Raw genomic sequence first — 26,669 nt, 5'->3', positions numbered from 1 at the left:
TTTTCATGCAAGATTAAACGTGTCATGAATGCATGCATACCGATACAATTACTCAATAGAAGTGTTTACTATTGATAACCTATGGGTGCATAAGCTGACAAATGCACTTGATAAAATACAAAACGAATTGAAATTTATATCGCTCAGTTGATAGTAAAGCACCTGTCACACTGTGGCAAATTTGAGCTATTAACCATAAATTGCATGGTGTGTAGATATTGTACAATCGCATTATGTCGAAGTGATGTTGTCTTATGTTGCCATAACTACCCAAAAAGAGGCGAGAATATTCACTAGTTGGAATCTTCGTCGCGAACTTTTCATCTCGACCACGTAATGGAAACATGTCGATAAGACTTTGCTGCGAATTTCTGAGACTTACCTGCCATATCTGCTCATATAATGTTGTCATACTTTCGTGCACATGTCGTCGTAAGTCGCACGCACTCGTCAATATTCTCACAAAAACAACGCAAAAATACCGCACACATACCGTACATTTCTCTCAGCCAATCTCATGATAACATTATCGTGTGGGTGTCGTTTAAATTTTGCGTTATTGTTGAAGTGAATAATGTTTTGGTCCTTTTTTTAAGTGTGTTTTATTTCTTAAATCACTGATAAATGTATAAGCCCAGTACATTTTAAGTCAAGCAGTTATACGGGATGCTCTTATCTATGGTGGCATCATTTGTTAATGCACTCATGTAGGCATGAACATTTATTTTTCATTGAATCGCGTTGATCCTTCTTGAAACACATAACACATTTTTCGCTTGAATACAACTATAAACGACGCGAATACATGAACACTTTCTAGCACTTTATAGTAGTATAGTAATATATACGGTATTGATCAACATGTTTAAACCATAAAATAATGTGTTATTGTTAGTTTTATCGGCCAATTTACTACTTTTGTATGATACGTGATTATTTTACAGCTTAGGCACTTCTTCACGTTCGAATGCAAACAGTTGTTTATTGACCGATAAAAGAACCTATATGAGTAATTTTTCTTTAATAATAGTGTTAAGAGATTTGTGCATACCATAATTTGCTTAACTTGTATACCTACAACAACAACTAATAACAGAGTATCGTATAAACCCACTAAGACACATATATAGATATTTTATCTGATAATTTCACACACAATATCGGTATATAGATTATATTAGAAAAGAAAAATAGATGGCTATATTATGAATCTATATTAATGTAAGAAATAACCAAACGAAACATCTATTAATAAAAGAAAGTAACAGGGATAAGCTATCTTAACGACTCATATTCTTAACGTCGCCTTAACAGGGTGCAGGATCACGTGAAGTTTTGGGGTTTTCCCAATTAAACGTTATCGGATGTAACACAGCGGCTAAGTGCTGTTTTTTTGCAAATAACTTTTTAAAACAAGTTTTCTAGAGAATTTCAACTAGTGCATAAAACAGATTTATGATTGTGCTGCTTATGGCAATGTGAAATACATCAGAAATTACTTAATTTACTAAGCCTGTGTTCTTGTTCAAAACTGCCATGTATTCTGGACGACTACAGTATGTCTCACTCAAGGTGAAATTTTGTTTCCAATTTCAGACGTATTCAAGGATGTATTCTTAAACTTTAAGATATCGGCACAGACTGCAAGAAAAACTATCTTTTTTGCACTATAGATTTTTGCAAATGAAATTGATATATTTGCAAAAATAAAGTTCTTAAAGGTGTGTTTAGATTCTGTCTAGACCGTGTGTAACCCCCTGAAAACACCGTTGATTCTGCACCCTGTTAAAAAGACTTCAGATAAATATGTGCTTGATTTAAACTCTTGTGCACTAATGTCGTATAAATGGCTTACGAAAGATGATTGGTAATAGATACTGATTATGGAAAAAGCCTTGTATTATGCCCGTTAACAATTTAATTTTAACTAATTTAGTATCGTCATTCAAGCATTATCGAGATAACGTGACGCTTTTATAAATATTATACAATGCATACACATGTTTGATGAAGCTTACCCGAGTGTTCCGAGTTTCACTTTAATCGATTTCCAACAATTAAGCATATAAGGTTTTACAGATGTGTGATCATTTATTAATATGTTTTCAGTAAATAATCGTTTTTAATATTAATTGTACATATTTACCTTTAACTTAATACAGAAAACATAGTTTTTTAAGAAAAAAGCAGTTGATATAATATTTTCACACATACGGTTTGACAGGTAGAAGGGCAGATTTTGTTTACGTTGCGCAATTTTACCCTTCCGCTTCATCGTGTGTTTTCGTTTCAAACACTGTTACTTGTGTGTAACCACATGCAAGTGTGTCCTTAAAAAGCAGGTTACTACGCCATATAGAACATAATATTATATTATATAATAGTTTTGATTTGATCAGATGTTAACATTATATAACTATGTAACTACGGGTTACATACTCGTAAAATAAACATAAAAATACGAATACACATTAAGGACGATCCATACTACCGAACAGTTCAATGCACACCACCACTCTTGGCAAATTTGTTCAACAGCAAATATGTGATAGTTTGGTACCATTTATGAGCAAACACAATAACTATTAAAGCAACAACTTTTATTGAACTAACTTAAAGTCGTATGTGTGTAATGCAGTTAATTTAAACACGCAAGACATTTTGGCAAGACATTACATACTATTGTATCTAATAATAAAAATAATTTAGGACAAAATTAACAAAGAAAGCAATGGTATTTGAAGCAAAGAAAGAACAGGTATAATTACAGGCAGGACCGAAACAATTATTGCGAGCTTGTTGTAACAGAGCTTGTTCTACGGGACATACTTTCGCAATCCAGAACAAAAACACCATGGATCACAAGAAAAATTTTGAAAACGGTAAACATCGCCATTTTCCAAGAAAAAAAAGAATAAAAAGAAACGAGAGACAAATCAAATTTTTGTAAACTTAACAGGATGCACACAAGTTTAGGACAAAGCCTTAGGACAAATAAGTGCTACATACGGTCAAACGGACAGACGGACAGACATACCGTCATAGTGCTTCCAGTATACCCCATTAAGATCGCAAAGCGGGTATTGTTACACATACTTTCTTGTTAATTACATAAAATACACGTCACATTTAAAAGTAAATGCAAAGATTAAATGTGAATTTTTACCCCATGTATTGTTTGCATGCATAAACTCTAATCACCTAAAGTAACATGTGTTTGTGTTAATATGTAGACGCACTGATTATGACAGATTCTATTTGTTCTATTGTTTGCATCGAAGTTAATGATACAATGTACAGTTTACGATAAAAGTGTTCAAGATAAATTAAAATTTTACGAAAGTCAATTCAAATATTAACAATTTTTTATGTAATGATAATAATTCGATTTCTAACATATTTCAATATATTTTTTGCAAAAAGTAACACATTAACGTCCCTGATTGTACATACGTACCTGGAATATTGCGCCAGCAGTGTTCGCTGTAAATGTTGTATACATACGCATGTCACGAACAACATGCAAACGTCGTTAGTCATGTCCAGAAATGTCCACTGCATTCAGTACACACACAAAAACATTAAGTTTACATTGTTTACCATCTAGTGTCAAATAAATAAATGTGTTATGCTTTACCGATTGTTGATCCAGTACATCTAGTCCATGTTAACAGCGAGAAGGTCTATGTCTGTGTCATCATACTTGTTATTTTGTTTGTGTCTTTAGGCGGTTCGCCTACATCCACCATTATATGGGTGAAAAGGGGTGTCAATTTAACAAAAACTGTTTTGTATTGCACTGAATTTAGTCCGTCCTTCATAAAACGATTCTTGACAGTCTTCAAAAGGAACATCCTGTAAATATAATAAAAAATGGAATTACTTACATATATGAATATAAGTTTATAATCTTTTTTTCACAACAATATATTATTTATTTTTGTATTTCGATATAACATTCAATATGTGAATGTCATATATACTGAAATGCTCAACTAACGAGATAAATAATAACCGGAGAACAGACAAGTCATGTCAACAATTGCTTACATGCTGATATAACGTTTCCAGAGGAACATATATATATCACTCATTCCAAAATAGCAGGTTGAAAAAATGGTTTAAAGAATATGTTTTTCGTCTGTATAAAGAAGACGAAATACAAAATTGCTCAATTGCGTCTCAATTTGTTTTTAATGGATGCGGAAATCGTTTTAAGTTGATTGTTTTTTTGTGAATTGCAGTATACTTTTGTAACCATAAACTTTCCAGTACCATATACATATAGTTTAATATTAGCTATATAGAATGCTTCTTTAGATAAGAGAAAAAATGCATGGACTTGTGTGTTTATTTAAAAATGTGATAAGTCAACGTGTGTTTTACTGTGAAATGAGGTAATATACACTATCCATTACCATCATGAAAAATATATTTAAACATCACATAATGCAAAAGCATATCTCCGCGACATTGATGACATTATGCAATACCCTTACAATTTCCTATAATTGGATAATATGGAATGTGCTCTGTGAAAAGGGGGTGTTATGCATGTGCGTAAAGTGCCGTCCCAGATTAGCCTGTGCAGTCAGCACAGGCTAACCTGGGACGACACTTTCCGGCTAAACTGCATGTTTGCAAAGAAGAGACTTTCTTTAAATAAAAGCTATCATAAAGCGGAAAGTGTCGTCCTTGATTAGCCTGTGGGGACTGCACATGCATTAAACCCCCTTTTCACAGAGCGAGTCTCATATATTTTTGCTTCATATGTTTTATTTTCCCTTACCTTATTTTGGCTGGATTCATTTCCCGTTTGCTGTGCTTGATCATTCTGTACCGTCCAGTAGTGAGGGGTGGTCGAACAATTCCAAGATTTTTGAATTTTATTCTGCATAGGGAAAACAAGATATATAAACATTTCGAACGAATAATGGTAAGCTTCGTGTTTGCATAAAACTACAATATATAAACTAGATAGAATTAATATTGTTTCATTTACATTATGCATGTTCTCTGCGAATCTAACTGAACATTTATGATGATGTGGTATTGAAGATAGTTTGCGTTACATACAAGTATTGAATGATAAAATTGCGACAGTTTTAGGGTAGGATTGATAGAGATTCGCGTTTCGAAATAAAATCCGAGTTCTATTTTAAAATTGAGTGGGAAAGGGTCAGTTTTCTTTCCTATAAATCTCCTGAAAAAGATCTATTTTTAACACAACATGCGCTGAAAAGGAACGGGTTCGTTTGTCTTTAACGGAGGTATTTCACAAAAAAACTCGAATTTTACATTCAAGTTGTATCTGCTAGAGAAAGCGCTTAGCGTGCGAGATTCTTACAATTAATCGCAGGGCATGAAGCCCGCGGTTAAAAGTGTCATCGCATTCGAATGTCACACAAAATGATAACCAAAGCGCTGGAGGCACTGAAGTTGTTCGCTACTGCATAATTTAAGACGCAAGTAATTTTGAAAATTAATCGCAGGTTTTAAATCAACACAAGCTATTCAAATTTATAAAGATTGTGTCTTAACGCACGGGTCGAGATGTGTGTGAGTGTGCAATTTATATCATCCTATTTATTTGATAGAAATAACTTAGACACAACTTTTGATTTTTGACACAATATACAAATTCTATACATAACATAATTGTTACCCTAGCAGTTCACACGGTGTCAACAACTCTGACTTAAACATGGGTATAGAGCACCATTGCGCTTTTTCGGCGTAGCTGTTTTACCCAGCTTTTCACCTTAAATGACTTTAACATAACGCCAGCAGACACGCGTGAATATAATCGAATATTTCACAACCTGATTCGAGATAAAACCTCTGAATTTTGGCTACATCACTGTGTCTGGGCTCAGCGCAAAGGATGTATCACTATTCCGTGTAAGGAGTTCCGGCCTACTCTCTGTATGCTCAAATGACACAAATTGTGGCCCAGTTACAATTACGCGTTAAAATCCATCTCGCAGAATTTCATGGTCAGTACTCGTTAACTTAATCGTCCGGGGAATATATAATTAACTATAGATAAACACAGTTTTGCTTTCAATATGAGAAAACACACAAATAGAATAATGCCACGATGAGAGAACTATCGTTTAATTATCCAACTACAATGGTTGCCGTACTCGGTCGGCACATCTAGACATCGTTCCTAAACGTCTGGATAGGCTGTCCTTATTTACAAGTTTGCTATTTTGAAAACAATTTTGTATTGAAAAGCATTTCGCTGAAATTTGCCATTTACAATTCGCGATGAGATTTGCAATGACCCTCGTCATGCGAAAATGGGTCTTATTCCATATGCGCCCATCATCTATATAGCCCACCCAACCTGCGCATTTCTCAGTCTGGTCAGGAGATACATAATAAGGCCATAACACATTGGGTGATTTTGTAGCAAACAGCATCGACAGCAGACTGTGCAGATACACAGGTTTGTGCTTAAGATACGCTGGCTGAAACGCATAAGACCCATTTCCGCAGGACGAGGCTATGACATTTTTATTTAAATGTGTCAAAAGAAAACTGCGTAATATTAATAAAATATTAATATACTTTATATTTCGATGGTGAAGAAATACACTCATACTTAGGCATGTGAGGACACATATGATGTGCACTCCCGTAGTATAATTTTTATCTACTTACACTAATGTGTGGTTTAACAATAATACGTTGATAACATACATTTCTTGCGGTGAATATGTGACTTACAAGTTATCAAACACAATAGTTAAACTTGTGTTTTCAATTTGATTATTTAGAAACGTAAATTGCTAATTTTATTTCAAAGTCAGCATTTACGCCGACTACCTTTTAAAAATATATTTATTGCAATATTTAGTTATTTTTATTTTCGGTTTTAGCGACTATAAAGCATTTTTGTTGTTGTCTATAATATTCCTGTAGTAATTGGTGAGAAACAAAAAATGGCAAACTGCATTTTAAAGTCTAGCGATAAGATAGCAAGGCTGGGAAGAGCATCTTAAATATAGTGATGTCCGAGGGATATAAGGCAAGATAAAACATTGAAAATTCCGCCAATAGTTAGTGGCGTAAATCCTGATTATGAATTGGAAGACGCTATATACATGGCTGAGATCAATATTTGAAATATCGAGAGAGTCTTTTATCTTGAAATCATAAGCACCCTTAGACACAATCGACTCACTTAAGTAAATAACGTTTTCATCGAAACTAATTTTCTGATACAGAGTAATATATTCAATCCGAATCCACATCTTTCCACAAAGAATGTGTTAACCCTTTCAGTGCTGGAACCGAATTTTGAAGGCCTTTGCAAACAGTTTGGATCCAGATGAGACGCCACAAAACGTGGCGTCTCATCAGGATCCAAACTGTTTGCTATTCTGATAGTATTCTTTGAAAAAATCGAAGAAAATGCTAATTATAGAAAATCAGCAGACGACATTTAAGCAGACGACAAATTTCCCAGCATGTAAAGGGTTAAGTGTGATAGGACGAAATTTAACAAATGCTTACTTTGAATGAATTGTATTAGGGCAAGAATTTTTATATAAGCTATGATTGTAAACAATTAAGTGACAATGATAAAAAAACTTCTTGAAAATGGTGATTATTATTCAGAGATAACTTATACAATATACTTTCATAATTACCTTCAATGAACGTTAGTTCATTCAGTAAACACAAATTTAGGCCATGAACAATTTTGTTTATATATTAATGTCAAAGCGGTTTATTTACCTTATATTCTAAAGCACACCGGTTATCAGTCAGATCGAAATTGGCTTGTCTTTTAAAAGATTAAGAACAAACTAGTTGTATAGAATACAAGCAATAAAAAAGTCCAGTGTTTTCTTACACACAAGTAAACCTTTCAAGTATGCACTGATATCTTTCTAGGCTAAACAAACATTAAAAAAAATTGTTCTCGAGTTCTTCAGTCTCGCATTCAGCAAACATTTCTTTTTCAGGAACACTTCTAAAGATATCGCAAGGTGGGTGGTGAAAATTCTGCATTTTGATTAATGTATTTTTAATATATTTTTGGAAGTATATGCAAACTCAAATATTAACATACTATGTATTTCGATGGTGAAGAAATACACTCATTATAGGGCATGTGAGGACACAAATGATTTGCACTCCCGTGGTAGAATTTGTATCTACTTACACTAAAACGTGGTACTCCCGTTGTATATTTATTTATCTACTTACAATAATGTGTGGGTTGGCAATGATAAGTTGATAACAAACATTTCATGCGGTGAATTTGTGACTTACAAGTTAATAAACACAATAGTTAAACTTTTGTTTTCAAATTTAATTATTTAGAAACGTTAAGTACAAACTTTATTTCAATGTCAGCATTTACGCCGACTACCTTTTAAAAGATAGTTCTTGTTATATTAAGTTGCTTTTGTTATACAAATGTATTCGGTTTTTAGCGATTATAAAGCATTTTTGTTGTTGTCTATAATATACCTGCAGTAATTGGTGAGAAACGTAAATTGCATAATTAACCCATTAAAGCCTAGTGGACTCTCCCATACTTCTAAATTGGATCAATTTATTTCCAAAATTAGGGATGTCTAGTATATTTATTTCTATATTTAGAATATTTCTGACAGAAATTCCTGTATGCAAACAACGTAGACCCAGATGAAACGCCGCCCTATGCTGTTTGCCTAGGCCTTTTTTCTAGACGCTAGGCATAAATGGGTTAATTTCAAAGCCTAGTGATTATATAGCATTTTTGTTGGTGCCTATAATATACCTGTAGTAATTGGTGAACTCATGTTCAACGTTTTATTAGGTGAGGACTGTGAATGTAAACAAACTTAACCTTCTACTATTGAATTGTTAGCACCCGTGAATACAAAAGATCCAAAAGATCGCCGCCATCTGTTGAGAATGAAAGAATGTTACACACGCATTTCAAATTTAACCTCGATGTAGCAGCATGCACTATGAACGCGGTAACACATCATCCCACTATACTTGTTTATCAGGATATATTAATATCTTCATACTGCAAATGCGGCGTTTATCGTTCTTAGCGTAGCTAAGAGCAGACCGATTTTCAACGCGCAATATTAACTTTAGTTGTCCGCAAGTGAACAACTTAAAAGCATTGGAGGTTTTTACCGGTACGGGGCCGCAAAACCTTAAACTTTGTCTACGTTTATTAATAAACATGTGCGTTAAAAATATCAACCTAATAGAATCACAATTCCTCGGCCACACACAAACATAAGTTCCTAACTTCATCAGACAAAATACGATGATGAATTAAATCAGCAAAGGATAAAACGGAATCGATACCGTTTCTTTTTGATATCTGGTAGGAAATTCACATAATTCAAATCAAATAAATCGCTGTGTAAGATCGTTCAACAGTTATTAAATGCTATTATTAAGCGCGGCGAAAGAACATCCGCATTAATTCAAATTAAAAACAAAATGTAACTATTTCTTTATGTTTAAAAAGAAACGATATAAAACGTGCATAATAAATCTATTCAATACTAACTTAACATATGTTATAAATGAAATACTGCACTTCTTTCTTAAACATAACAAATTGACATATGTATCTATCATGAAATAAAATGCCTACCTAGCTGCCATGTCGTCATCTTCTGCACCCCAGCCCCAGTAAAGGTTGGAATATCCGTTGACTGCTATGAACACATCAGGTTTCATGCTGAGCACACCGCCGACTAACTGCATATAAGGAAGCCTGCAAAAGAAGTAGATCCACTACCCTAATTTCGCAAAAACGATTCGGCGTTGAAATTGCTGCAATAATAGCAACATTACGTGTGTGTTTTTAATTCATAGATGAATATCACCAGTGTGTGATGATTGTAACAACATAATGCATATTCTTTTTCAGCAAATAAGAAATCGTGATGGTATTACTTATTTTTTGGGCATTAACCTGAATAATGCTATACATGTACACGTGTAGATACACAAGAATATAAATTAAGTAAAACGTATGTACTGTGAACGAAGGCCGTTGTACATGTATGTTGCATGTTTTTTCAATTTTTATTTTTTCATTCAAAACAAGACATACAAACATACAATGTATACATGTATAGGATCATACACAAAGTGATACCATTTAGCAGCAATAATGTTCAAACATGATATACAAGACATGCTTATATATACTTTTTTGACCTTGTGAATTCCTTTTGATTAATAAAAGGTTAATATGTATTTGTTTCTTTGTTTGTTTGTGATAGTTTATTTGTAGCTGTGATTCTCTGGATGTATTTATATATTGAAAATTTCTCAGTGTGCTTTCACTAGTTGATTTATATGGCATGACAAATATTTGTTTCCAATTAAAAAAAAATCTCCAAGAAGGTTTTGCCATTTAGTTTGAGTTTAAGAGATTTCGGCAGGGTTTTTAGTTTGAAGTGTGAAAAAGACTAGAAAGGCCGCTGTATGTTTATGATATAGTAAACCTGTATCCAAATTTATCCAAGGCGGGTGACATGTGTTTCGGAGCGTCCGTGCACGTGTAAATGTTCCGGTCATCCTCGGGAATCATGTCCACGTCATGGAAGACGAAGCAGTCGAAATCCTCTATCTTTCGGACCTCAGCGAACGCCGCGTTCATGATGAGTCCTTTGTTGAATGTGTTGTTTCCATTCTTCAATTGTTATAATAAATGTATAACAATGTATTAATATAATACAGTTTGCATTTGTAGGACATATTTTCATTGTCTTGTGTGGAATTGTATTGTTCTCATTAAAAAATAAATGTTTTTATTTGCTACTAGTATGGTCATCAACAAACATTCTTATTTAACATTAAGTCCATTTCTTGAAAATACATAGAATGTATGAGTTTTCAAGCTTAACAAACTCCGACATGGCTCTCATACATAGAGTTTTTACGTGAAAACTAAAGTAAGTATGGATATACATTTAAAATATATTTCCTTAAATAGTTTTATTCTGGTCGAAACATCATGTGACTTTTGAGACTTTGTTTTTAAATTTAATTTAGCTTTAAGGAGCATGCTTGCTCGAAGATAAGAGCAACGAAATAGAATAAATCATACCTGTTCAACGACGAAGAACCGAAAATTAAGCTGCTGGCGCTTAAGCATTGGGATGAGATAATATTGCAACTGTTCCAAATGTTTACGCCTATCCCTGAATGGAATGATGATAGCGACCCGCTGTCTAGCAAAACAGTCACGTGGTTTCCATGTGCCACCGGAAATGATGTCAAGGTACTCTTTATGGAAGGTGAAGTTAGTGTTATCACTTAGGTCTATGTTAAGTCGCCCCACTGAAACGAGAATTCGTATTCATGATCAAATAAACGGTAATAAATAGTAATTAGGTTAACGTTTTGAACAATTGAATCGACTGTAACTTAAACGATATCTTAAGTTCTAAAAGATCTTAATTATTTAAAAAAAATCATTTCTATTAAGTTCATAAAGTATCATGTCTCATAAAGTATCGACTTTGTAACAGCAAATTACAACCGATACTTAATATTACACATTAATAAAATCAAAATTCGTTTTTTTTCTATATATCTTGTGTAAAAATAAAAGTGGGCACAATCTTACAAAATGTTCACGAATGCCCAAGATTGCGTCGAATCCGTATTGCAATTCGTAACGGGTTGTCATTCGAAATCTGGTAATTAAATTAAATCATCAAATTTTTGTATATAATAATGGCATTTAATTGGGCTATACCATATTGTATTGCTTGTTTTTCTATTACTGTAATGTTAATCAACAATGGTGAGAGGAATCCGTGTGAACTATGTATTGTAAAACAATACAATTCAATACTCTGCACGATTAAAACGGTATTTAACATTTAATTTGACACAATTGTGAAAATTGCTTAACCGTGAGAAGTGTGTACTCTAAAATAAGGTATATACCATGTGAACCATGCACATCCAAAAAGCTAAAGAATTAGATTTGTTTTCAACATTTTATTCGTTTTCCTAATCGCTTTGATCGTATTGAATCATTCGTCTAGGGGTGTATCCGTGAATTTCGGAGTGTGAAATATTAAAGGTTTAGTTTAAAACAACCTTATTTTAAATTCAGAAAAAAGTAGTTTCGTGACAAATTATTAAAATTAGAGAGCAATGACCCCGTTTAATACTTGGTTTTTAATGAACGCTTAGAGTAATTTCACTGGGATATATCGCATTCAAATTGCTTGTTGCCCAGGAATGGTTACTCGTGCATAGCTTTTTTATATAAACTTTTTGAATAACGATATCCGATTAAGAATACATTAGCCACGTTTACAATCATTACTGTGCATTCGTTTTCAAAATTTCGCAAACATCGATATTATGTCGATATCAAATGAGAAGTATTATGTAATCCAAAGCGCACGTGAAGTTTAGATTCAGCTAGTGACTTTGCATGTCCCTATGAGCAACTTTATGTTTTATCAAAGTGATTGGTGCTAAATGCCGATGTAGATGCCAATTTACTCAACTGCGTTCACACAAACCGTGATTTGTTGTTTCAACGGTAAATGCAAATTAATATCATGTAAGTATATGAATCAAAACAAACTTTCTTTATCCATTAAGGTAAATGCTGTGTTAATATCAGCTCCAGATGACCGATGCATAAACCTTTCCCACTCAGAAACAAAGTGAAAATTGATATGTGAGTAACTCGCAGTCTGTTCAGGTTTTATACTGTGTGTCGCTCATCGGTATCTAAGGATTGGAAATGAACCCTTAAAAATGTGAATCTAGTAAAAACTGTGTATGGGGACTACAAATGCGTAAAATACGTATCTAATTGGTAAAGGGATAAGCCAATTGGCTTCTTATTGATAAATTGTGTAAGTTATAATTGATGTATTAATATTTAAGTGCAAAAGATGTATAACATATGCTGTTATCAATTATAGCATTGCGTATCTTTGACCCCTCGTGACAAAATAATGAATATCGTGCAAAAGACAGCGCTCTAAATTACCAACAGCTCAGACTTAACCTCACATTTTAACCCTGTGATCAAAATAAACCAAATTGCTCATTCCCGGAATAAAGATGGCCACATTGCTTTTAATTTCTCAAGCTTTGCTAATTAGTACTGTATATGCGCGTAATTGTATTGTGTGTCAGGTTAATGGCAAATCGGACGTGTGTCAGTGCTTAATAATACTTGCATATAAAACAATGACACATTAGGCATTTAGCAAATGAGCTTAGCATTCAAATATTTTACTGAATAAAACATTATATCAATAAATGTACATTTTCAGGTTGTAACAATTATTGAGGCCTTTTTTGTAGATATTTTCAAATACCTTAGCATTGTTATTATTGTTATTATACAATTGATCCGCAAAACGGGATGAGAAATCTTAATAATAATTAGTATTAGCGTTAATAATAATAATAATAATGATAATAATAATAAAAGTAATAATAATAATAATAATAATAATAATAATAGTAATAATAATAATAATAATAAATATTATTATTATTGTTATTATTATAATAACTATTAGCATTATTATTATTATTATTATTATTATTGTTATTGTAATCGATAAAATATGCAACGATGGCGCTTTGTGATAACTATTGCGTCTTTTATGAATGATATCATTGTCATTAATGAATGTCTTTCACAATGAGAACATGTAAGCACTATCCAATGGAAAAGACCTTCGATAATGTTGCAGAAGTTAAGGTCTTACCTTTTTTAATATGTATGCGCAATCCAAAATGGATACATGTGTAATAATGGCATCATTTGTGTTTGAAAAAAAAAATATTTAAAGTAAAGTACAGTACTGATAAATCCAAATCGAACTGAAAACAGTTATTAGACGGAAAATTGCAAATGAAGATATTTTAATTAAATGCTCGGTATAATAAAAGAGAAGTCTAAAGCGCAGAATTAAAAGGTGTGTAAATATTTGTTGAATATTTCTGCCTTTCGCAATCAGCTTATTAAAGACTGCCATTAAACACTGAAGTGTTTTAAGAAAAAAAGAGTAAAGTGTGTAAGCTTGATCGCATACAATAGAGAACAAAAATATGATATTAAATAATAAGGATCTTGCAGGAAAAAAATAAACTTTCTTTAAATAAAAAATCATCACCAAGATAAAAATAAAAACTTAAAATTCGAAAACAAGATACAATGGACAACGCGGTCACAAAATGTATTTAGTTTTTCGAACTTTAGTACCGACCAACAAATGGTTACTTTGTTGTGGCCTAACGTCATTATATAAGCGAAAAAACATGTAAATGTATTCCACAAATACCTCATACACAAATAATACTGTAGTTTGATTATCAATTTCAAAACACTGACACAACACGCGTATCGTTTTAATATAATCCACATTCATGTTGTGGAAGGTTTCATTGAATAGTTCAAAATAAGGACAAAAACATTACGACATACTGATAACAGCGCCATTGATTAATAAGCATTAATGGCAGACGTTATATTATGAATGTTAATCTTACACGTTAGACATTAAAGGGGCCTTTTCACAGATTTTGGCATTTTTTAACTTATTCATTAAATGCTTTATATCGATAAATGTAAACATTGGATCGTAAAAGCTCCAGTAAAAAATCAAGAATAAAATTAAAAAAAGGAAAAGAACATTGCCCGGACCAGGTTTCGAACCAGTGACCCCTGGAGTCCTGCCAGAGTCCTGAAGTAAAAAGCACTGAAAGTACTGGTGGATTATTGACATGAAATCTCACAACGTGGCCCTGATTCAAAAGGAAACTAAGTTCATTTAGAAAAACATTCAAGTTTCTGAACCCTGTCTTCGCCACTGCGATGTTTAGTGTGTTACTAGTCTCGGACCAGCTGGTGAAAAACACGTATTTTACTTACGCGCGTTTGCGTGCTGCTGCATACACAGAAGAGGCTTTTGTGGCACGCTCATGTAAATCTTTATTTTGATTTGACCATGTGAGCTAGTTTTTGACCCCACAAGACCCAGATTCGAACTAGTTCAAAGTATCATATGAGGCAAATTGACCAAGTATCATGAAGATTGGATCAAACTTGTTTCATGCGCATTCGTTGCATTTATCCCTAGAGAGGAACAAATGTTAGATAGACTGAACGTTAAAAAATAATTGGGTTTGTCATTTTGTTACTACATATCCTGAAAAAGAAAAGCTTAGCAAGACATTGTGTACATGTTAACCCCGCACTATTTGACAACCTATTCACCGTTAAATAACGGAAATAGCCGATATGATCGGCTATTTCCGTGCATTTTCATATCGGCTATTTCCGTGCATTTTCAATGCGCATGTACTAACATTTTCACAACACCCAATCAAATTGCGTTAACAGAGAGTTAAGTTCTGCGGCGTAGACAGAAGTGCTCCGAAGTTTGCAGTAATATGCAAATTAGGCTGAAGATTGGCTACTGTGTATTATTGCCGCTTTGCGTCAATAATCCAAAAACGCTTTAGCCTACTGAGCTATTCCGCCGAGTACACATGCTGAACGTATTTTATACCTTATATAAGCAATCATCGTAGTTTCACAAAATTTAACGACAAAAACAGAACTCTCCAAATTATTCAATCGTTTCGCGTTGCAACGCTTTATAATTTTTAGGTTTTAAAATCGTCAAAAGATGCATATAATGGCTCTATTAGACCATGGTAAATGTTCAGTATTACTGTTTCCTCACAAATATTATAACTAAAACGAAAATTTGCGAATCTGAAACAACTTTTTTCAATTTTGTCAATTTACCAAAGCGTGAAAAGATCCCTTTAATGAATTGTAGAGGTACATATGTTTAAATAAATGTCATACATGCACGTGGTTTTTATTAAGTTTGGTCGTTTACAGCAGAAACATCTAAATGTCAAATACAAGGTTCAGCTAACAGCCAAAGCATCTTTACATACTATAATACAGATTATTACATCGTCTCTACTAAAAGTTTCATTATGATACACACTAAAACAATAAGGACTCTGTGAAATAACAAAAATTATAGTATTTATAAGTTATAGAACATATGATAATTATCTTCTCACCTAACATAATCGGAGACGAACTGCAAATATTAAGGCTATGAGAAACACTCCAAAACTCCTTTGCTGTTTTTATGGTCTTGTTCGCAATAGAGCGGGAAACAAGCAACCAAGGTGTCGTCATCGTGACATCTTCGCTATCGATCATAGCCTCGATTGAGTCCTCTATGTTGTCATTTCTTCTGAGCGCATTGGCTTTTTTTACACTGAACCCAATCGTTACATATACATTCACTATTAATGGGACTGAGAGAACAACTATACACGCAAACACGTGTTTCCGTAATCGACTGTGTGAGGCTTGGAGCATTCTAACACTGCCGTTAGTCACAGACGGCCACTTATCGCCTTGTAAGAGTACCCGTTTATGGATGGTTCGTTTTAGTTTGATAAACTCGTTCGCTGTTATTTACTTCCACGTGTGTTTATGTGTTATTTTCATGTCACAATATTTAAAACATTAAACCCTTCTTAGAAAATGTATCACACGCCTTAGATGCGAGCGTTGTTATTTCAGCAAAATGTCTTCGATCTTATTTTGAATATCTTCTACTATTTATTATACACATGTAGTTCAAGCTAAAGCTACGTTTGATCTTAATATATATTGAATATTGAAAACGGTCCAATCAATTGAAAACAGGCAAGTTTTTGTTTTATCTGCACGGTAATGCGTACACACGCGATAAGAAAACAACTATGGTGCGCCGTATGAACCTTACCTAATCTGAATCGAAATCGTGTTATATATCACGAATATGTAAATTCTATTTACAGGTTGAGAATTTTGTATCGTACCCGTTCGATGGATTCGAAAACTCAGATATGTGCTCGTATATTTAAACAACCGCATGCTTGATTAGTTTTTGTTGAACGATTTTTAGTTAAAGTCACATGTGATTGTTCTATGCATCGAATTATTAAACAACAATATTTTTTGGATACTTAGAAAAAGCTTATCGTCACCGGAAACATAAGTTGCATTAATTGACCTTCATAAATTGAAGCACCCATCTCGTATTCATTAACATCAAAACAACAAATACATAGCCGCGCCCTTGCATTCAAATTGACATAACATGTAAATAAATATGACACCGGTTCTATCAATAGACTATTGTTCTCAAATAAGATTCACCTTTAACGTGTGTATGGTCCGGTCGTATGTCACCCCTGACATAATCTGAATCGAAAACGAATAGAACTCAGTGTAATAGGGCTCGGTGCATCTTTGCGTATCATGAAGATATATGATATATTAATTAGCATTAATTATACAGTTGAGAACTCAAATGACCGTGCCTGAATCAACAGATTATACGTATCCTTGCTGAATTTGTTTAATTTAACGTTTATTTCAGCGTTCAATATAATTATGTTGATTTTCTTTTAGTATACTACGGAATCCGGATAGTGCCATCTATAATCTCGCCCTTCTTTTATCAATGGCGACACACAATACACGGTATTTTGCGCGACAGTCGCGGCGACGCATGATATTTTATTATTCAAATATCGCCCATATTATCCAAATCTCGTGACTCGCGGTCTAATTTCAGACACACGACACACGACACACGAAGCGATACTCGATATTTTGCGTGATACACGAAGCGAAACGCAATATTTGTAATGTTCAAATATCGCTGTAATAATATCGCCTGTCGACGGTTGTGTTTTCAAAAAATCAGGGGAGACAAAAAAGGGATGTTTTTACGTCATCAAGCATGTTCACCAGGCATGGACGCAGCCATATTGATAATAAATTGTTAAAAATTTCTTTAACACCGTTTAAAAAACGTGACAGTCGACGGGCGATATTATAACAGCGATATTTGAACAGTACAAATATCGCGTGTCGCTGCGACTGTAGCGCAAAATATCGAGTGTCGCTTCGTGTGTCGTGTGTCGCGGTCTGAAATTAGACTCGGAAAATATGTGCGATATTTGAATAATAAATTATCGTATATCACATATCGTTACTATAAATAGTAACAAATTGACGTCGCGAGCGGGCCGTTATAAATTATATCAGCCCGCTGGGCCGGGCCGATTTTTCATATCAGAAAAGAATGAGATCGCGCGGCTTATACTGAACAAAATGGCGTCCACATTCAGTCGTAGCCAACGGTGATCAATAAAATTAAGCCACAACTCAACGAAAGAATCGAACATAATTATAATGACACTTAGCACACGATTTGGATAATACAAATATCGATTGAAACTGAAACTCATTTGTACGTTGAATTGATGCTCCTATTTTTGTTTTAACAAGATTCATCAAACACTGAAACAACAAAATTTATTGAAAACGACACATATACAACTTAAATCCGGTGTTTATAATAATGAAATAACAAATAATTGTAATTCCATTTTCTTTTATTACATCCTTTTATCTATTTTGATTTTAAATCATACTTTTTTAAAACGATTGCATCGATTGCTTAACACTGTCACCATAAACACGATTTACGAAATCGAATGTCGAAGCGATTACACTAATTTTATTTCTATCGAAGCTCCCAATTCAGCATGACAAACACAAAACCCGATATACGTTTTGGAATCGTTCGATGCTTAAAAAAAAAATTAACTGTAAAATAAAAACCCTCCAGTCCTCCACGTCCGAATTGTTGTCCTAAAAACCAAAAAGTCTTTCGTCATTGAAATTACGTCACATAAGGTACGTCATAAATTGCGTAATCAATTAAATCAAATAAAAGTACGGAAAGCTGGTTTTGTATAATTTTTATTGAAGGACCAAAATAGTATGATATGTGATATAAACGATGACAGACGGCAGAGCTGGGCGGGACGTCTAAAATCGGCCCTAGCCGCATAATGGCCCTCAGGCCAAAGGCCCTCGGGCCGTTATGTCGGCAGCGGGCCGATTATAGACGTCAGGCCAAGCTCTGCCGTGTGTTATTGTCTAACTATCACTTTGTGTGTCGCGCAAAATATCGTGCGTCGCTTCGTGTTGCGCGACCGTCGCGGCGACGGACAATTTTTTGCGCGATACACGAAGCGACGCGCGAGAATGTACCACGAAATATCGCCATTGTGTAGGTAGCCTTAAAAGGCGATTTATCATTTTAAATATCGCGTTTCGCTACGTGTATCGCGCAAAATATCGCCTTTGTGTAGGTAGCCCAAAAGGCGACATATCGTGTTAAATATCGCGTGTTGCTTCGTGTCTCGCGCAATAAAAATAGTGCGTCGCCGCGACTGTCGCGCAAAATGTTGTGTATCGCTTCGTGTGTCGTGTGTCGCCCTTGATGAAAGAAGGGCGAGATTATAGATGGCACTATCCGGATGCCGTAGTAGACTGTGTATGCACTGTTTTTTTCATCACAAATGGACTTTACAATATGTATACATGTATATCAGGGGCGTAGCTGCTATTAGGCACAGCAGGCTCGGGCCTACAATTTTTTTGAAACATGTACAAAATAAAAATGCTTTAACTTCGAAAAACTGATGTTTATGGCGGCAGAAATTTAAAACGGAGCACTTGCCCCCGTATCCCAATCCATTGACTCAATCCGGGTCGGTTCGGTCCCTTGACGTCAAACAAAAACGTTCGTTGATTTCCGTGGCATAGGATGGCGTGTATCTTTATAAATTCCCATCCAGGTAAGTTGTTTCTCTGTCCCATATTGATTTAAAATTTAGTTCTCTGGTATAAAGATAATACAGCAAAATTGTATTCTCTGACATTGAGATAAAACAGTCAAATATCAAAGAAAAACAGGCCAAAGTCTTATATATTATTATCTTATTATTTGTCTAGATATGCTTTAAATCTCACCACAGGCGTTATAGGATTAACAATATTTCCGAGGGAAGGACCCCCGGACCCCCCTTTTTTATGTATCATATCCGGGCCTACAGCTTAAAGAATGCTAGCTACGCCCCTGTATATCATTATACGAATTAAATCTTTATACACTAACTGTTCAACAAACTATGTAACTGGTCGAAAATCAATCTCCTTAGATATGTCATTTTTAATCAAGCGTTAGGGTGTTGTTAACATGTTTTCTTGATGGTCATAAATTTAATAAATTATTTATGCTATTAACACAATCTGCTAATGGATAACCTTATGCATCCTAATTCAGTAATTCAGTTGGTCAACGGATTTTGAAGGATAAAGTGGTCATCTGTTGTCACTGAACCCTTGTTTTCATGTTTCTGAGGTTATTATTGATGTATAATTGATTTCAAATATTAATGAAAAAATTTCAAGGTTTTTCATATTTGAAAGCTTAGTTTTGATGTATTATTGACTGAATATGTAATTGAAATGATTTCGTGGTGTTATTTTTTACTGTTTTGTTCACGTAAACTTTGTATAAAATGGCAAATATCCATACTGCAATATTTTCTTAAAAGGGTCAAATATTACAATTATTTATTCATAAATTACATTTTTTCCAATTCCTAACACAATCACTTCAATTGCAGTTCTTTTATATATCACCGGCTGTGAGATATTTGAGGGATGGACATTTTGTATAGTCTAAATGAATGTATCGGAAAATAATTTGGTAAATGGTCGTCTTTCGTCTTTTCAACAACGACCAACCGGTGTGTGTTGAAATAATACCTCGTCAAAATTACCGTTAGAATACTTTTTAGTGTAGGCCAAAATATACATAATATCATCCTTATATAATTCAAAGTAAACGCGAAAACTTAACGCGAAAATATATGCAACTTGTGAACAAAGATACCACAATAATCTTTCGTAAACGGCATTCTAAGCGGAATTGATTTAACAATACACAATATATGTTATGTTCAAACCAAGAAAGAACTCGACACAAATCAAAATCGATTTTTGCGCCTCCTTTTTACGGCCGTTTTATAGTGGAAAGTAACCTTATTCAGGGCAATTTTACTAAAGTCTCCAATTTCATCACAGTACACGTTTATAATAGTGAACGCATATGCTTACGCCATAAATATATATAAAAAAGATTAAAACAGAACACCAGCCTTTAGGTTACAATATACTAAAATATTTTGGAGTGCAATGCTATACTCTCTAAAAACATGAACATCATTCATAAGAAGACACAATTCTCTGTAGGGGCACTTGCCATGGCTTTATTTTAGAATGTTTCTTTGTGCATGTGGTAGGGAAAACATTGATGTTTAACAGAAATGCACTCTTTTGCTTGAAGGTTGGAGACTACATGAGACTTTGACAGATGGCGGGAAACCCTTCTCAACTGGTACGAAGCCGGCAAATAGATGGCCATAAAACAGTGACCGCTGATTCGCGTCGAATTCTTTCTTGCATAACGTATGACCCCCCTTTTTTATTGTTTAAATCATTGCGGCTTGGAATGCTCTTTAAGAAAAGGTATGGTTATGGGGATGTCTATGCGCAAAAGTTTGACTTTATTTTTTGTTAAAGTTATTGCTTTCACATTGAATTTGTGTAGGAAATCTTTTAGTATATTGTGACCTACAGTGTAAAACATCCCTTAGAGTACAGCCATAAATGAATCGATTATTTAGTTTATTGTAACATGAAGCACTTCAGTCCGTTTCGATAAGTTTATAAAATGTGTTTCTAAAATCAATCCCGCCTTAAGAAATCTATCATTATAACATTAAAAATCGTGTTTATAATATACATAACCATTGATTTATTTGATCCAAAAGTAGGGTTCTTAATCATTACGTCTTGATTGTTTGCCTTAATAATGTATACTACTACAGTTATCTCAAAAGAACATTCAAATATGTATGATAAAACTAACCATTGTCATTAACCTATATATGATATTCATAATTCGGGGGTTTCATGTAAACCAGGCTAAAGAAACCACAAACAAATGCAGACCCTTAGTTAACAGATAAACACACATTTGCGTGAAAGCATGCCACCGACATGTTCCCACGGCTTAACTGCTACGCCACAGTATAAAATACGCATTTATGTCTACTGTCGATGTATAAATATAATGAAGACTTTATCTGATATGTGTTATTATTGTTAACTTTCGGGTCGTCCTAAGACGCCCTAATTGTCGTATTAGTATAAGTAATATTAATTAACATGGTATTCTTTATAATTAACAACTGTATGTGTATATGTTAAGGGGATTGTTATGAAGATAGAACAATACTTAATATAACCCACCGTGTCAAAAACCCAATATTGGGTTCTACCCTACAAGAACCTATCCGCCCCCTCCCAGCCAAAAAAGATGAAGGTCACGTACAGAGAGTTCGACTCAATGTTAACTCTAATTACTGTCGTTAGGCAAATCAGACAACAACATGCTTACACAAAAATGACACTCCAATGCGACTTAAAATCGATTTGTTAGCTTGATTGATTCTTTTAGACTGTTCACAAAAGCGATATCCCCTTTCACTTTTTCTTTTTTGTTGAAGTATAAATTGCTGCACACCTTCACAGCCTATGCGCCAAGTTATATACGGCACGTTCGATTCGTGAATGCATTTTGTTGGGGACGGTGAATCGCGTGACAAGCGTATTCTTAAGTTTGAAAGCATTGAAAGCCTAAAGATAATTGAAACACGTTTGATTTCGAGAAAACTTAAGGTAATGATATTGCATTCAAGTATCATAATTTAAAATGGGGAACAAATAACTTTGCGTCCCTGATATCAAGTCAATGTCAATGCACGACAAATATGTCACTATATTAGTATATAGTAATGTGCATCATTAACTTACTATTGAAATACAATATAAATTTAAAAAGTCAAAAGGGCAGAGTGAAGTTCTTTCCAGGTTATTATTCCGAGGATCAGAGAATAAAGCCATTCGCTACACAATGTACGTTCTTGCACGATTTGTTTCTTGCATTATATAATGTTATTTAAGCTTCAATATAATGGTTATCCCAGAAACTTCAGTGTTAAAAGTTTCATATCTTATGACTGTGTTCATAAGATAAAAGTTCCATGAACAGGTTTATGCGATGTTTTTATCGTACCAATGAATTTAAATAGTCAGATATGTTCTCGTATTTTTAAACCGCTGAATAAGTTGTCGTTGACCAATTTCTAATTAAAGTCACAATTGATTGTTCTCAGTTACGCATAATATAACAATGGTTTGCTATAAATATCAGAATAAGCTTGTTCTTATTTTGCATTTTCCATCGGCACCGGAAACATAAGTTGCATTAAATGGCCTTGATATATTGAAACCACCATCGCATATACATTTACATCAAAACAAGAAATACATAGCCGCGCTCTTGCATTAAAATTTGACATACCATGTAAATAAACAGGACGTCGGGTCTATCAATAGACTATTGTTCTTTATTAAGATTCGCATTAAACGTGTGAAGGATCGACGTCTCGCGTTTCACCCCCATAGCAATTATCATTATACATCGTATTTGTACATGTATTGTTGACGCATTTGGCAAACAAATAAATGGTTGCAACTGAAATCAAAAGTTACCGCCTTAAGTTATCATATATTTAACATACTTACATTGCTAAATATAAATTTATGAAGCAACAGACTTTTTTCACCTTGATACATATATGAACAATCTATCAATTATTGCCGTCACAGTGATAATTCTTACCTAGACGTTCAGGGGATGCACTGCAAACTTTTCGTTTTGCGGAAATATTCCCGATATCCGCAACATGCTCTACGGCAGTATTTGTGACCACTCGACTGACCATTGACCGCGAGTTTTCGTTGCGGTTTGCAACCACATTACTCGTGGTATTCGATATGTAGTAATTACTTTTAAACGCTGTCAGCAATCTGAGAACGTCGTAGCCGCTTGTTAAACTTAAAGACACTAACAGCGGAATGGATAGCACGATTATTCCAGCATAAAAGTGTCTCCGAAAGGAACGTATCCATTCTCCAGGCATGGAAACACCCAAAGGTCACTGACAATTGTTTATCCTTTTATTAATATAATAATGACCATTATCTTTAATTATGATAATATTATTTCATTAAATGATAATAATGATTTACTTTCATAAGCTAATTACATCTATGCACTTTGTGATACACTTGTTTGTAAATTATATGTAATCCCTTTTCTGTTACCGCTTTTTCAGCGTTTGTCCATAACAATAAATACGTTTACAGCCGCTTCGACAACTTCATTCTGTCAAACCAATATCATTAGCGTGTACACAATACAACATATTTCTGACAGCGAGTATGGTGTACTGTTATTGACATTTGCAGCTTAAAAGAATATACCAAGTTTTCTTTAATAGCTAATATTAGCAAACCTCAACTGATAAGCATTAATTAATCGTAAAACGCAGAAACGTATCAAACAAATGCTGCCGCCGTCATTTACACTTAAAACTGTTTTTTATGAATAATGACTTTCGTAGATATTGTTTTTGTATTTCACCATACTTCCTTACAATCAATGCCTTCCTTGACTAAATATGTAATTGCAGTTTGGTGTAAAAACACTTGTTTTTAAACAAAAACATCTCGCTCATAGAGCGGAGCGCAATCTATGTGCGTAAACACAGATATGTATATAGAGTATACCCAATTTATATCTTACGAATAATTGAGCAATATCATAACTCACCGATTGTAAAATCGGCCGATTATTGTTTTTGTTTTCTTGTCTTGAATGTTACACAGTATTTACACAATATGAAAAACACAGGCGTTTGACATGCATAACATCCTAATTATCAGCGAATAATTTTATCATGACACTTGCAATAATGTTTGTCACTGAGATACCTTGAAATAAATAGACGTTTGCATAAAACCGATTTTGTAAATGACATGAGGCGATTACATAAGTCAGATTCTATCAAGGGGGTAAGGCCAGTGGCCGAAATTTATTGAATAAACACATATTGAACAATCGACGATTATATGAATATTTTTAAATATAAAAAAAGTTTGAATGCTTTTGATGTTCTCAATTGCTGACGACAAGTGGACAGTTGCGCATTTCGAATATGTCGCTGCTCGTCCGGATTCGGGAGTGTAAGGGGCAAATACGTTTTAACCTGTCTTTGGGTTTATAAATCTCCATATCACCCTATACACAGACATCACATTATAATCATTAATTAGCATAAGTTACATACACACTTCGAATTTCGTTTTGTTTTATTATAATTTCGGCCACGTGATTACTTCGGATGAAAAAAAACTGTAAATTATTATATTCAATGGGTCAGGTAGTGTCATGGTTTGTGTTTAGTTAAACCTATTTATTTTAGCTCGATTGCATCGAAAGGCTCAGACTTATTAAAACGCTCTCGATTCCCTTCCTGGGACTAGAACCAGTGTCTATAGGGGAAATCAAAAGAACGCCCCCGCAGTGGGGATCGAACCCATGACCAACCGGTCGCTAGGCAGTCACCACATCCATTACACCTCAACAACATCTGGTTTATGTTTGAATAGGGACATCCAAAAAACTCGATATTTCGATGATTAATCTGTCAATGTCGGTATCAGAACATATACTCATGTTATTCCATACCAAAATGATACTATGTTCGCCGGACGCGTCGCCCTTCAAAAGTCGCATAATGAAAAAAAAACACAAGAATAATGTATATATATGTTATTGCGCCTGAATGATCCATTTCTTTCAAAGCAGTTTGTCCAGTTTATTTTATGCGATAAACCGAACATATTGTACCCAATGACATTTAATAACTTGAATGTGCTTGGCAGAAATGTCACACAAATATGAACACGTTTTGTTCGTATTGCGCTCGACAACGATTATAGAGTATTACATAAAAACTAAAAAAATAAGTATATTATTATGTTATTTTGACTGCACTTAGGGCCTTATAAATATGCATATACTCAACTAGTTGCGTATTATACAAAGCATAAACATAGCATTATAATGAAATAAAGTATGAACACATACAAGACACCTAATGTCAAGCATATCTTTTAACATAGAAGACACGAAAGCATGAATGTCAAGGTTGCTGAAAACATGTGTGTACAATTATCATAACAAACTATATAGATACAATTATAGATATGCTATTTTCTTCAGTTTAATCTGTATTATGGGCACACATTGTGTTGTTTTTTTTTTGTATTTCGGGAGTTTACGTCGTTGTCAATATAGGAATTTCTAAATAATGCTCTGTATAATTTTATAGATATATAAAGTTCTAAAAATGTTCCAAAGTCTGTCGAGCAAATGCCAATTAATCGCATTAACATCACAATTGATAAAAAGTTAACATGTACCATGTGCATTGTGTTTATAGCACACGATTGGCGATTTCCTGATTAGTCCTTTGTGATACACGTGTAATTTCAAGCACAGACACACGTCGGATTCACCGTTAACCTGTCATAAATGACAATTACGACTTATACGTCAAGAACATATGGGAATACAGTTTATATTGTCCATCATAGAAGTTGCATTATATCCATATATATTTTAATAACTTTCTCACGAAACGTATGTTGTATTAATCGACCTTTTAAAATTCAAGCCAAAACCTCATATCCTTTAAAAATAATGCGAAAAATATGTTTTCTCTAAATGACTACTTTTTCAAAGGCACAGATATTTAAAAGATTGACT

At 33.9% G+C, this 26,669-nt stretch overlaps 1 protein-coding gene across 3 annotated transcripts; it reads right to left on the bottom strand.

The window, feature by feature from the left end:
- Nucleotides 1–2,583: 2,583 nt before the first annotated feature.
- Nucleotides 2,584–24,129, bottom strand: LOC127864768 (beta-1,4-N-acetylgalactosaminyltransferase bre-4-like). 3 transcript variants are annotated; one of them, XM_052404634.1, is made up of 6 exons: nucleotides 23,676–24,129; nucleotides 11,093–11,325; nucleotides 10,488–10,675; nucleotides 9,626–9,748; nucleotides 4,790–4,891; nucleotides 2,584–3,855 (listed from the first exon to the last, which is right to left on the bottom strand). In XM_052404634.1, exons 1-6 carry the CDS (start codon nucleotides 23,974–23,976, stop codon nucleotides 3,684–3,686), a joined length of 1,119 nt encoding a protein of 372 aa, XP_052260594.1. In that variant the 5' UTR covers nucleotides 23,977–24,129; the 3' UTR covers nucleotides 2,584–3,683. The 3 variants fall into 3 exon arrangements, with proteins under 3 accessions (XP_052260594.1, XP_052260593.1, XP_052260595.1); XM_052404633.1 differs by lacking the exon at nucleotides 23,676–24,129 and adding an exon at nucleotides 16,081–16,730; XM_052404635.1 differs by lacking the exon at nucleotides 23,676–24,129 and adding an exon at nucleotides 14,319–14,395.
- Between the last annotated feature and the right edge of the window lie 2,540 nt (nucleotides 24,130–26,669).

The sequence above is a fragment of the Dreissena polymorpha genome, chromosome 1 (genome assembly GCF_020536995.1).
Source record: "Dreissena polymorpha isolate Duluth1 chromosome 1, UMN_Dpol_1.0, whole genome shotgun sequence".
Classification (NCBI taxonomy): domain Eukaryota; kingdom Metazoa; phylum Mollusca; class Bivalvia; order Myida; family Dreissenidae; genus Dreissena; species Dreissena polymorpha.
This window is presented reverse-complemented; position numbering and strand designations above follow the sequence as displayed.